General features: G+C 52.1%; 1 protein-coding gene across 1 annotated transcript in view; it reads right to left on the bottom strand.

Moving 5' to 3' along the window:
* Positions 1–13,492, bottom strand: part of adgrd1 (adhesion G protein-coupled receptor D1) — a 273,065-nt gene that overhangs the window by 197,780 nt on the left and 61,793 nt on the right. Inside the window, exon 13 of the mRNA XM_078227665.1 lies at positions 3,229–3,370. Within this exon, the coding sequence (XP_078083791.1) occupies positions 3,229–3,370 (142 nt within the window). The remainder of the gene's footprint in view (positions 1–3,228; positions 3,371–13,492) is intronic.

The following is a 13,492-nucleotide window of genomic DNA, read 5'->3' as shown; positions in this document are numbered from 1 at the left end:
ACCCCTTCGCAAAAACTTGGCCTAAGGTAACATTGGACGATGATTGAAAACAAACAAGGGACATTTAAAACTGACACAAATTAAACCAAAATTTATTTTACACTTCATAAAAGCGTACCCAGCCTAAACAGACCAGCGTCAGCACAAAAAGCCAGACACAGGCAGGGCACCACTTATGTTGTCAGTAAGTTGAGTACAGAGCAACTCGCTGCCAATTTTCACCCTGTTGTGTGTTGGCCCTGGCTGGTACATTGTCACATTGCCTTTCTGAACACTTCCTTTGAATTCCCGACGAAGCCCACTCCATCACACAAACCAGCCTCCCATCCATCGACTCTGTCTACACTTCCCGCTGCCTCGGCAAAGTAGCCAGCATAATCAAGGACCCCACGCACCCCGGACATTCTCTCTTCCACCTTCTTCCGTCGGGGAAAAAGATACAAAAGTCTGAGGTCACGTACCAACCGACTCAAGAACAGCTTCTTCCCTGCTGCCGTCAAACTTTTGAATGGACCTACCTCGCATTAAGTTGATCTTTCTCTACACCCTAGCTATGGCTGTAACACTGCATTCTGCACTCTCTCCTTTCCTTCTCTATGAACAGTATGCTTTGGCTGTTGCGTGCGCAAGAAACAATACTTTTCACTGTATGTTAATACATGTGACAATAATAAATCAAAATCCTCCAACAGTTCACCGGGAGCTGCAAATAACAGCTGGAAAGTTGAAAGCAGACTGGAGATTTAGCCCAAAGAAGGACCCGCATTTACCTGGCAACTTTCACAACCTCAAGATGCTTTGCAACCCATAAGTTTATTTATTAGTCACAAGTAAGGCTTACATTAACACTGCAATGAAGTTACTGTGAAATTCCCCTAGTTGCCACACTACGGCACCTGTTTGGGTCAGTGCACCTAACCAGCACGTCTTTCAGACTGTGGGAGGAAACCGGAGCACCCGGAGGAAACCCATGCAGACACGGGGAGAACGTGCAAACTCCACACGGACAGTGACCCAAGCCGAGAATCGAACCCACATCCCTGGTGCTGTGAGGCAGCAGTGCTAACCACTGTGTCACTGTGCTGCCCCAGTTCTGAAGTAGGAAACCTGAGAAGTAACCTGGATGGCACAGTGGTTAGCACTGCTGCCTCACAGCGCCAGGGACCCGGGTTCGATTTCTGGCTTGGGTCACTGCCTGTATGGAGTCTGCACGTTCTCCCTGTGTCTGCGTGGGTTTCCTCCGGGTGCTTCCGTTTCCTCCCACTGTCCAAAGATGTGTGGGTTAGGTGGATTGGCTGTGCTAAATTGCCCCTTAGTGTCAGGCAGCCGAGCAGGGTAAATGCTTGGGGCTATAGGGATAGGCCTGGGCGGGATTGTGGTCAGTGCAGACTCGATGGGCCGAATGGCCTCCTTCTGCACCGTAGGGATTCTATGATTCAATGTACGTACAGCAAGATCCCACAGACAGCAATGAGATATTGAGCAGATAATTCGATTACTGGTGATTTGGTGAGGTGATCAGTATGGTAGGGACGGGGGGGAAGAACACCCCCCCCGCCCCCAGTCTAACCAATCCCTTTGCAGTTCTGGCTGTGGGATCTTTCCATCCGCAAGGTACCAGCTTAATGTCCCCCTCCTCAAAGACTGTGACACGACTGACTCCCACAGATAGATTTAGTGTTTAATCCGGGTCCAGCTCCCAGGAGCACGAGAGCAGCACACTCAATTAGCCTCGGAGAAACCTGCAGGAGGGGGAATTCCATCCCCCGTTCAGGAGTGGGAACCCTGAAAGCAAAATTGCTTTCAAATAACTGATGCGGTTGTCATGGTGACAGGAGGCACTCCCCCCTCCCCAGGGAAGTTGACATCTCCCTGCTCCTGTTCCAGTAGCGAGAGTTTCACCGTCCCGTCCCGGATAGACTGTTCCTGATCTCCGTAGGTCACCCCGCCAGCACTCAGCCCTGCTGCACACTAACATTCCCAAGTGCAGGAATCTCCACCACACTCTTCCCCAGCTTCAGGAGGCAATAACAATTTTTTTTCACAAGGCAGATTGGCCGTTTATATTTGACGTCACTTTGTCAAAAAAAAACAAATGCCAGACACAAAACCATCGGCTTCCAGCCGAGGGTCTGTAGATAATGCCAACAGTCTTCCTAGCAGCCTCTGCAGCAGCCTTTCCAACAGCCTTCCCAGCAGTCCCTCCAGCAGCCTCTCCAGCAGCCCTTCCAGCAGCCCCTCCAGCAGCCTTCCCAGCAGCCTTCCCAGCAGCCCCTCCAGCAGCCCCTCCAGCAGCCTTCCCAGCAGCCCTTCCCAGCAGCCCTTCCCAGCAGCCCTTCCAGCAACCTTCCCAGCAGTCCCTCCAGCAGCCTCCCCAGCAGCCTCCCCAGCAGCCTCCCCAGCAGCCTCCCCAGCAGCCTCCCCAGCAGCCTCTCCAGCAGCCTTCCCAGCAGCCTTCCCAGCAGGCTTTCCCGTCCTTGCCCTTGATAACGTCCAGATGCCTTCAAGTTGCCAACTCAAGTTGGACCAATTCCCAGGGGCCCCTTGGTCTCCAACTGCCCCCACCCACCCTGTGCCCCCCCCCCACATACTCCCCCCCCACCCCCTCCCCCACCCACATACTCCCCCCCACCCCCTCCCCCACCCACCCCCTGCTCCCACTCACAACACGCAGTCTGTGTCACTAATGAACCGGAATATTCTGAGAAGATGAAGGAATGTAATATTCCGAGCAGTCTCGGGCTTTTCTCCCTGGGTTATTTTCCACAGCAGATGTAGATGCCGGAATCTCCGGGACTTTCCTACAGTCTGGACAACTTCTGGATGTCACATAACGGCTGGGAAATCTGCTTTGGGATCTGCAGGAACGGGAAAGGCAGGAGGGAGAGGTTTAAAACTCTCTCCTCCATTTGTCAACGCGTGCTCCCAGTTTAACGGTGGAATTAACCCCCAACTTCCCAATCTCCCTGTGGACTCCAAGTGTCAGGAACTCTGGAAAAGCAGGATGAGGGGGAAGGGGCAGTTTCCCTCTGCGGGGGGGGGGGGGGGGGGGGGCGGCCGCCTCACTTTGTTTTCGTAACATTTGAACATCTCCTGTACAATCCGGCTGCGAATGTACAACCCTGGCTTGGCGGTAAAGTTTGGGTGGAAGGTATTTGAAGCGAATCCTCGGGAGAGAAGGCAGACTGGCTCAGTGTTCATCCGAGTGCGCGCTGCTCAGTATCTTACCAGCACGTGGCTCAGGGTGATGGTGGTGAGGGGCGATCCGGAGAGGTTGTGAGACAGCGATGGAGGGGGTTCGATTCTCAGCGAGATGATGTAACTCATCACCGTGATCTTGTGGTCTTTGTGAAGCACGGACTCACTGATTCTGTGGAGAGGTCACGATGAACAGTCAAGGCAGGGCTTGAGAAAGAGAGAGTTCCACATTACACAGAAACAACCAAATATTACCCCTGCCTTCCGGGACTCAGCCTGGAGTGCAGTTCCGTGCTAATCGCAGGCTCCCTGCATTACGGTCACACAGTCACTATTCGCCTGTGAGAGGAATCACAGAACATCCCTGATCTGATGCCAAAAATCAAGCATTTTGTACATTTGGACAATTCTCAGCCATTGGCAGCTGAGGTTTGGTTGAGTTTTTCTGCCTCCCTGCTCGGTGTGGGTGGGAGGGGGATGGGCGAGGGGTTCGAGGGGGGTGGTACAAGGTGGTATCTCTCCACAATGCTCTGCCAATCCTGGTTAGCAAGACATTATTGATGCAGTATCTGCTCCTTTACAGCCAATCACTTCAATATTCTGGGGGACATTTGAGCTCCATACGGAATGCCCGAAACCCAGACGGTTACTGACACCCACAGACAGCGTCACCCAGAGACACTGACACCCAGAGACACCGTCACCCACAGACACCGTCACCCACAGACACCGTCACCCACAGACACCGTCACCCACAGACACCGTCACCCACAGACAGCGATACTGAATTTGATGATCAGCCATGATCAGAATGAATGGCGGGGCAGGCTCGAAGGGCCGAATGGCCTACTCCTGCTTCTAGTTTCTATGTAACACAAGCTCCAGGAGTAACACCTCAGGTTCCCATTCGGAAGCTTACAACCTCCTGGCCTCAGCACAGAGTCCAATCACCATAACCTCTGCCTCCATTTTGTTTTCTCCCCTCTCTCTCTCTTCACTCTCGTACACAGCTGTTGATGATTCTGCCGTTCACACCTCCTCTAGTCAGGCCATTCCAAGAGAAACATTCCAGGCCTGCAACATCAACTCTCTGCAGACGCTGTATTTTCTGTTTTTATTTTAACCTCCTTGCTTTTGTATTCCACATGCCTCTATTTATAGAGTTCATTATGCCGAGTGTTACTTCTTTCAATCAGCCTGATCAACCTGTACTGCCGCTGCCAAGGATTATTTTACACACACACCGCACGGTCTCTCGGTACCATTTTGTTTCTACTGCCTCTTCCCATTCCCCCCGTCCAAAATGGATCACATTACAATTCTCCCTGCTGCATTAAGGGCTGCTTCACAGCTGGGGAACTGTGTGCCGATCCGGTCACCTCACTATAGGAAGGATGTGATTGCACTGGAGGGGGTACAGAGGAGGTTCACCAGGATGCTGCCTGGGATGGAGCATTTGAGCTGTAAGGAGAGACCGGATAGACTCGGATTGTTTTCTCTAGAGCAGAGGAGGCTGAGGGGGGACATGGTTGAGGCGTGTAAGATTGTGAGGGGTACGGACAGGGTGAGTAGGGGGCAGCTGCTCCCCTTGGTTGAGGGGTCAGTCACGAGGGGGCAGAACTTTAGGGTCAGGGGGCAGGAGATTCAGAGGGGGTTTGAGAAAAAGCTTTTTCTCCCAGAGGATGGTGGGAATCTGGAATGCGCTGCTTGGGAAGACAATGGAGGCCGAAAACCTTACAACCTGTAAAAGGATGAGCACTTGAAACATCCAATCATTCAAGGATATGGGACAAGTGGAGGGAAATGGGATTAGCGCGCTTTAGTGGTAGTTATTGACAGTACAGGTTCGATGGGACGAAGGGCCTTTTCAGCACTGTTAGGACACTATGACTCGAAGCTATATGTGTGCGTGGCTATGCAGCAATCCAGGACATATTAAACACAGCAACAACCCGTCTGGGCACAAGAAAATTTCCCTTGAAGAAACACACATGTGCAGACGTGTAGAAACCTTAAAGGGACCACACAGAGTTAACAGGCCACACACAGGAAAATCAGAGAGGATGTTGATTCAGCAATGTACCCAGGTCAGAGGGAAGCGTTCGACAGGAGGTTTTCTCATTAGTCACAAAGAGGCTTACATTAACACTGCTACGAAGTTACTGTGAAAATCCCCCAGTCGCCACACTCCGGCGCCTGTTCGGGTAACACTGAGGGAGAATTTAGCACGGCCAATGCATCTAACCAACACGTCTTTCAGACTATGGGAGGAAACCGGAGCACCCGGAGGAAACCCACGCAGACACGGGGAGGACCTGCAGACTCCGCACAAACAATGCAGGGAATCAAACCTGGGTCCCTGGTGCTGTGAGGCCGCAGTGCTAACAAATGAGCATTCAAACCCGTGAAATGGAACCTGTTCCACTTTCCAGTTCTGAATGAATCCAACTGGCCGCGCCTGGTACGATGATTATTTTCATGGAAAAGGGAACCGGGAGTTACGTGTGTTTATTTAAATTGTCTGAGCAAAACGTGTGATAAAAAACAGAACAGTGTTTCAGTGGCAGGTTTGAATGCAAAGTATTTTCCGCAGTGCATTCTCAAGCAGAACATTTATCTGTTAAACCAAGTTAAGCAGAGCAGAGCCTGTAGCTATTAATTAAACACAACCTTGTGTCCCTCACAGGAAATGCTACCCACAGAAATTAGTGAAGAAAGACCCCCACCCCCCACCCCCCCCGGCACAGAGATCCGGGGGAATCAGTCCCACAGACACATCACCATTTCACAATATACAGAAACGGACTCGAATGAAATCAATTGTAACTGAACAAGATCCTGTTGTAATGACCCCAAACCAGTTTCCTCATTTGAGGTACAGTTACACAGATCATTGAACTGTAATGGTACAGTTTGCGGTACTAAAACACGCAGGAGATTTCTTCCTGGAAGAAGAGGATTGTAAAGGCAGGGAGGTTAAAGTAGTGAAAATACTGTGGATGCTAAAATGAAGAGGGAAAATGCTGGAAGTACTCAGCAGGTCTCCCTCTGCTGAGTGTAATAACTCCACGGAGGTGAAAGTCCCGTCACCAAGTTACTTTATTTACACCATACATCTGTACACAGCCAGCTCTCCAGTTGCTCCCTGCTGAATGCAGGCTGGGAGTCTGACACACCTGCTTTAAATAAGGAGCATGGGGCTCCCCGATTTAACCATAAGTTAGGACTCATCACGTACCTCTTTTTGTATACCAGCCAAATAAACTAATTCAAATTAATTCAGGGACAACTCAAAAAGGGCAGCTCCCTATAAGGAGGGGGAACAGCCCGAAACATAAAGGGGCGGCACGGTGGCCCAGTGGTTAGCACTGCTGCCTCACAGCGCCAGGGACCTGGATTCGATTCCTGGCTTGGGTCACCGTCTGTGTGGAGTCTGCACATTCTCCTCGTGTCTGCATGGGTTTCCTCCGGGTGCTCCGGTTTCCTCCCACACTCCAAAGATGTGCAGATTAGGTGGATTGGCCATGTTAAATTACCCCTTAGTGTCAGGGGGAACTAGCTAGGGTAAATGTATGGGGTTGCGGGGATAGGGCCTGGGTGGGATTGTGGTCGGTGCAGACTCGATGGGCCAGATGGCCTCCTTCTGCACTGTAGGATTCTATGATTCTATGAAAAAACAAAGCAGAAAGGAAACTTAAAACATCATATCAATAGGACTCATCAGGTCGTTCATACTCTAGCAAGCCAACCTCGCCTGGCTGAAGCCATCGCACTGAGTTAATATTTCAGACCTTCCAGCAGAACTGTAAAGTAAAGTTAATCTATTAGTCACAAGTAGGCTTGCATTAACACTGCAATTAAGTTACTGTGAAAATCCCCTCGTTGCCACACTCCGGCATCTGTTTAGGTACACTAAGGGGCAATTTAGCACGGCCAATGCACCTAACCAGCACGTCTTTCGGACTGTGGGAGGAAACCGGAGCACCCGGAGGAAACCCATGCAGACACAAGGAGAACGTACAGACTCCACACAGACAGTGACCCAAGCCGGGAATCGAACCCAGGTCCCTGGCGCTGTGAGGCAGCAGTGCTGACCACTCTGGGAGATGAAAGGTCATCAAAGTAGGCTGGATTTTCCCACCACTCCCTCTCCCTCAGGGTGGCGGGGGGTGGGGAGGGGGGTGGGGTGGGGGTTGTGTGGTTTGTAAATGCAGGCAGCATGGTAGGAGGTGAGGAACGAGGCTGTCCACTGCGTCTGCGACCAACTCTGGCCAGTAACTCTGCAGATGCTGCCAGACCTGCTGGGATTTTTCACCAGTGTCTGAAATAGTCAGAGTTGTCCAGGCCACGAGGAGCACTGTGAACTGTCCCAGTCTCTACATTGCAGGAAAGATTATCAGAGGCACTAGAGAAGCTGCCAAAAAAAAAGATTGGACAGGCTGTGGGGTTGGGGGGGTGGGGGGTGGGGAAGGAATCATTCCTCGAGGAACGAGATGGCTGTGGGGGTGGCCTGATCGAGGTTGTTCTCACGATGAAAGGGTTTTTGATAGGATGGGACTAGAGAAGAAGTCTCCACTTGTGAAACAGGCCAGTACTCGGGAGCATTAGCGTAAGACAGTCACTAATAAATGTGATGGGGAAGTCAGGAGAAACTTCTTTACCCAGAGAATGATGAGGATGTGGAACTCACTCCCACCGGGGGCGTTTGAGGTGAATGGGGAAGCTGGATAATCATGAAGGAGAAAGGAATGGAAGGATATGGTGATAGGGAGACAGAAAGTAAGGATGGGAGGAGGCTCATGTGGAAGATGGATACCAGCACAGATCTGATGGGCCGAATAGCCTGTTGCAATTCTGTATGTTCTATGTAATCCTGATTTAACTCCCTCTATTTAACTTGTGATGGGTTGGACGGTTACAGCACTGACAGCACCTCTGGCACTTTAGCCCCACTTGCAAGCTTTAGTGTGCGAGAGTGAGGGTGTGCTCCAGGTTAAAGGAAGTTCAAGGAGGTGGACTGTGATTGTGGAGTTCGATACTGCCCTCACCCACTGAACAAACACACACTTTCCACAGCTCTGACTGGTGTGTGTCCAGGAGCCAGGAATATCGGCTAAATTTGATTCCTCCTCCCTACTCCTGAGCATTCAGGCGAATGGTAATGTCTTTGCCACTCTGCTTGGCCGAGAACGGTTAATCTGATAGTGAGAGAGAGAGAGAGGAAGGTTGGAAAATCCACATGTTCTTTTTAACTGAAATGTAAAAACAGCTGGTGTAATTATACAGCGAGCTGTTGCGATTGCTCTTGGCAGTGCCTGGAACGACAATAACAGAACAATGCAGCTCTGAAAGAGGCCATTTAACCCATCATACCTGTGCCAGCCCTTTTCAAAGATCTATCTATTTAATCCCCAATTCTGCCCTTTCCTCATAAACCCTGTCATTTTGAAAGTTATTATTGAATCCACTTCCACCGCCCTAACGGTCGTGAATGTAGCCCAATCCATCACGCAAACCAGCCTCCCATCCATTGACTCTGTCTACACTTCCCGCTGCCTCGGCAAAGCAGCCAGCATAATTAAGGATCCCATGCATCCCGGGCATTCTTGCTTCCACCTTCTTCCTTTGGGAAAAAGATACAAAAGTCTGAGGTCACGTACTAACCGACTCAAGAACAGTTTCTTCCCTGCTGCTGTCAGACTTTTGAATGGATTTACTTTGCACTAAGTTGATCTTTCTCTACACCCTAGCTATGACTGTAACACTACATTCTGCACTCTCTCGTTTCCTTCTCTATGAACGGTATGCTTTGTCTGCAGAGCGCGCAAGAAACAATACTTTTCACTGTCTGTTAATACATGTGACAATAATAAATCAAATCAAATCAAATCAGGTAGCATCTTCCTTCCAGGTCACAGCAACTCGCTGTGTTAAAATCTCCCCTTCTGGTTAGTTTTCCATTTCTCTTCCACTTGCGTCACTCTGATTACCCACCCTCCTGCCAGTAAAAACAGTTTCCCCTTATTTACACTAACAGAACTCTTTGTGATTTTGAACAGCTCGATTAAATCTCCCCTTTAACTTGCTCTGCTCTAAGGGAACAATCCCAGCCTCTCCACAATATCCCAAATCCCTCAAGCTCATTACCATTCTCCTCTCTGGCTCTCTCCAAGGCCTCAACATCCTTCCTGGAGTGCAGTGCCCAGATTTAACACAACACTCCAGCTGATGACTAGCCAGTGTCATAACCATTAGGGATGGGCAATTAATGCTGGCGAGCCAGCGACGTCCATGTCCCACGAATGAATAAAGAAAACCTGCTTAATTTGGTGCCTTCTGTCTCTATCTAAAAGTCCAAGGGTCCAGAGTATCTCAAAGAGGATCTTCTCAACCTGACCTGTCAGTTTGTGAACATAAAAGTTCCCCGATCCCTCTCTACCTGCACTCCCTTCGTGTACTTTCTATCACACCCCATCAATCGTCTGACCAAACCAATCCATGCACACGGCTCTGGACTGAATTTCCTCCACCGTGGGGAGAATTTTCCTAAATAACGGCGGAGTGTGATAGCGGGCAGGAGAAACAGCGCTGGCAAGATTCCACACTGTCTTTTAGGGTTTTAGGAAAGAAATGTGACCCTGGGTTCCACACCAGCAACATGGCAGCAGTCTCTGATTCACAGGTCGTGCCATCATCTGAATGCTTCAGTCAGCAGCCATCCCAGCGCTCCCTCTTCATGGGCCAGAGCAGAGAATGGCTGCTGGGAGGTCACCCCCAGGGATCTCAGAGACCTCCCTCACCAGACTGCTCTGAGTCAGCTCGGTCATCCCGTAGTTCCTGGAGCTCCAAAGGCAAAGTTGGGAACATCAGGCTTAGTTATGAGGAGAGATTGGGTAAACTGGGGTTGTTCTCACTGGAAAGACGGAGGGTGAGGGGAGACTTAATAGAGGTCTTTGCCACTCTGCTTGGCCGAGAATGGTTAATCTGAGGGTGAGAGAGAGAGAGAGAGGAAGGTTGGAAAATCCACATGTTCTTTTTAACTGAAATAGAGGTGTATAAAATTATGAAAGGCATAGATAGGGTGAACGGTGGGAAGCTTTTCCCCAGGTCGGTGGTGACGTTCACGAGGGGTCATAGGTTCAAGGTGAAGGGGGGGAGGTTTAACACAGATATCAGAAGGACATATTTTACACAGAGGGTGGTGGGGGCCTGGAATGCGCTGCCGGGCAAGGTGGTGGAGGCGGACACACTGGGAACGTTTAAGACTTATCAAGATAGCCACATGAACGGAGTGGGAATGGAGGGATACAAAAGAATGGTCTACTTTGGACCAGGGAGCGGCGCGGGCTTGGAGGGCCGAAGGGCCTGTTCCTGTGCTGTATTGTTCTTTGTTCTTTGGGTGTCAGCTACACTCCTTGGATTGAATGGAGGAGTCCAACTGCCTTCTATCCAATGAGGTAGTGCCGACACTCTGACACAACCAGGTCAACACAGCCAGGGTAGCAGCCGCGGTGGAGACCTTAGTGCAAGACTTGTGTCCTGCACAGGTAGGGGACACACACTCCATGGTGGGGGACACACACTCCATGGTGGGGGACACACACTCCATGGTGGGGGACACACACTCCATGGTGGGGGACACACACTCCATGGTGGGGGACACACACTCCATGGTGGGGGACACACACTCCATGGTGGGAGGGGGGGGGGAGGGGGAGAACTCTCCATGGTGGGGGGGCGGGGGGGGGAACACTCCATGTTTGGGGGGGGTGGGGGGAGAAACGCTCCATGGTGGGGGGAGAAACGCTCCATGGTGGGGGGAGAAACGCTCCATGGTGGGGGGAGAAACGCTCCATGGTGCAGGCAATTGCTGGAATCCACCAGTGCCAGAATTTTGAAAGCACAATGGCAGAACGGCCAATGGATTCTGGCCCAGTGCATTCGCTCCTTCGAGCTCTGGTACCAGAGCTGCTACTCCTCTCGTAGCTGCCACCCCCCTCCCCCCCCCCGCTGCTCCAACCCCCCCCCCTCGCTGCTCCAACCCCCCCCCCGCTGCTCCAACTCCCCCCCCTCGCTGCTCCAACCCCCCCTCGCTGCTCCAACCCCCCCTCGCTGCTCCAACCCCCCCCTCGCTGCTCCAACCCCCCCCCTTCGCTGCTCCAACCCCCCCCTCGCTGCTCCAACCCCCCCCCCTCGCTGCTCCAACCCCCCCCCGCTGCTCCAACCCCCCCCCCTCGCTGCTCCAACCCCCCCCCTCGCTGCTCCAACCCCCCCTCGCTGCTCCAACCCCCCCCTCGCTGCTCCAACCCCCCCTCGCTGCTCCAACCCCCCCCTCGCTGCTCCAACCCCCCCCCTCGCTGCTCCAACCCCCCCCCCTCGCTGCTCCAACACCCCCCTCGCTGCTCCAACCCCCCCCCCTCGCTGCTCCAACCCCCCCCTCGCTGCTCCAACCCCCCCCTCGCTGCTCCAAGCCCCCCCCCCCTCGCTGCTCCAACCCCCCCCTCGCTGCTCCAACCCCCCCCTCGCTGCTCCAACCCCCCCCCTCGCTGCTCCAACCCCCCCTCACTGCTCCAGCCCCCCCCACCCCCCGCTGCTTCAAATGCCCCCTCACTGCTTCACCCCCCCCTCGTTGCTTCACCCCCCCCTCACTGCTTCACCCCCCCCCCTCGCTGCTTCACCCCCCCCTCGCTGCTTCACCGCCCCCCTCGCTGCTTCACCCCCCCCTCGCTGCTTCACCCCCCCCTCACTGCTCCAAACCCCCCCCTCGCTGCTCCAAACCCCCCCCTCGCTGCTTCACCCCCCCCTCGCTGCTTCACCACCCCCCCTCGCTGCTCCAACCCCCCCCCTCGCTGCTTCACCCTCCCCCTTGCTGCTTTAAAGCCCTCAACCCTTCCCCAGTTCAATCCTCTCTTCCCAAACCCCTTTGTTGATTCGCCCCCCTCACCCTGAGGCCCCTCTGCCGGATCCCTGGGGGATAGTCGCCTGGTGAGAATCACGGCGAGACTCCTCGCGATGTAAAACGCGGTGTGGGCTTCCCGCAAGGTTTTCCATTCAGGCCTGAGTGAGAACAGCAGTGAAAAGTCTCAGTCCAGACGGTCTGCCCATTTCACTGACAGAAAGAAGACTTTCTTTTGGAAGAGGAGGACATGACTGAGATATTAAATGAATATTTTACATCATCGAAGAAGTGGATGTGTCACAAGCTCTAATCCTCCTTGGATATACGATTGGTGCCTGGAGGGTTTCAAATGTTGTTCTGAAAAGCCGAGATGACTAAACGCCGCATACATACATAGCAAATCAAAGCAGGAGGAGGCCATTAGGAGCCCCAAGAGCTATATCTAATTCCTCTTTGAAATCACACAACGTTTTGGCCTCAACTACTTTCTGTGGGAGTGAATTCCACACATTCACCACCCTCTGGTTGAAGAAATTTCTCCTCACCTCAGTTCTAAAAGGTTTACCCCTTATCCTCAAACTATAACCCCTAGTTCTGGACACCCCCACCATTGGGAACATTCTTTCTGAATCTACCCTGTCTAACCCTGTTAGAATTTTATAAGTTTCTATGAGATCCTCTCTCACTCTTCTAAACTCCAGTGAATATAATCCTAACCGACTTAGTCCCTACTCATATGACAGACCTGCCATCCCAGGAATCAGCCTGGTAAACCTTCGCTGCACTCCCTCTATAGCGGGGACATCCTTCCTCAGATAAGGACACCAAAACTACACACAATACTCCAGGTGTGGCCTCCCACCCTGTACAATTGCAGCAAAGCATCCCTATCCTTATCCTGAAATCCTCTCACTATGAAGGTCAACATACCATTTGCCTTCTTTACTGCCTGCTGTACCTGCACGCTTACTTTCAGCGACTGATGCACGAGGACACCAAGGTCTTGTTGAGTATCCACCTCTCCCAATTTACACCCATTCAAGTAATAATCTATTTTCCTATTATTGCTACCACAGTGGGTAACCTCACATTTATCCACATTATACTGCATCTGCCATGCAGATGTCCACACACTCAGCCTGTCCAAATCACGCTGAAGCGTCTCTGCATCCTCCTCACAGCTCACCCTCCCACCCAACTTTGTATCGTCTGCAAATTTGCTGATAATGGGAGCGATTCTGAATTTGCAAAAAAACTGGAGTAAATCCTGCTGGAGCTTTCATTGGGTGTTTCCAAATGAATCTCCCACACTCTGCACTGCGGAGCGCCTCAGCGTGAATCTTGCGGAAAATCAGTGGATGGGGCCCATTCTCGCTGGAGCGGCCGGCAGCAGAG

Source organism: Mustelus asterias, chromosome 13 (genome assembly GCF_964213995.1).
Source record: "Mustelus asterias chromosome 13, sMusAst1.hap1.1, whole genome shotgun sequence".
Classification (NCBI taxonomy): domain Eukaryota; kingdom Metazoa; phylum Chordata; class Chondrichthyes; order Carcharhiniformes; family Triakidae; genus Mustelus; species Mustelus asterias.
The sequence above is the reverse complement of the archived record's forward strand: the minus strand, read 5'-3'. Positions and strand labels throughout refer to the sequence as shown.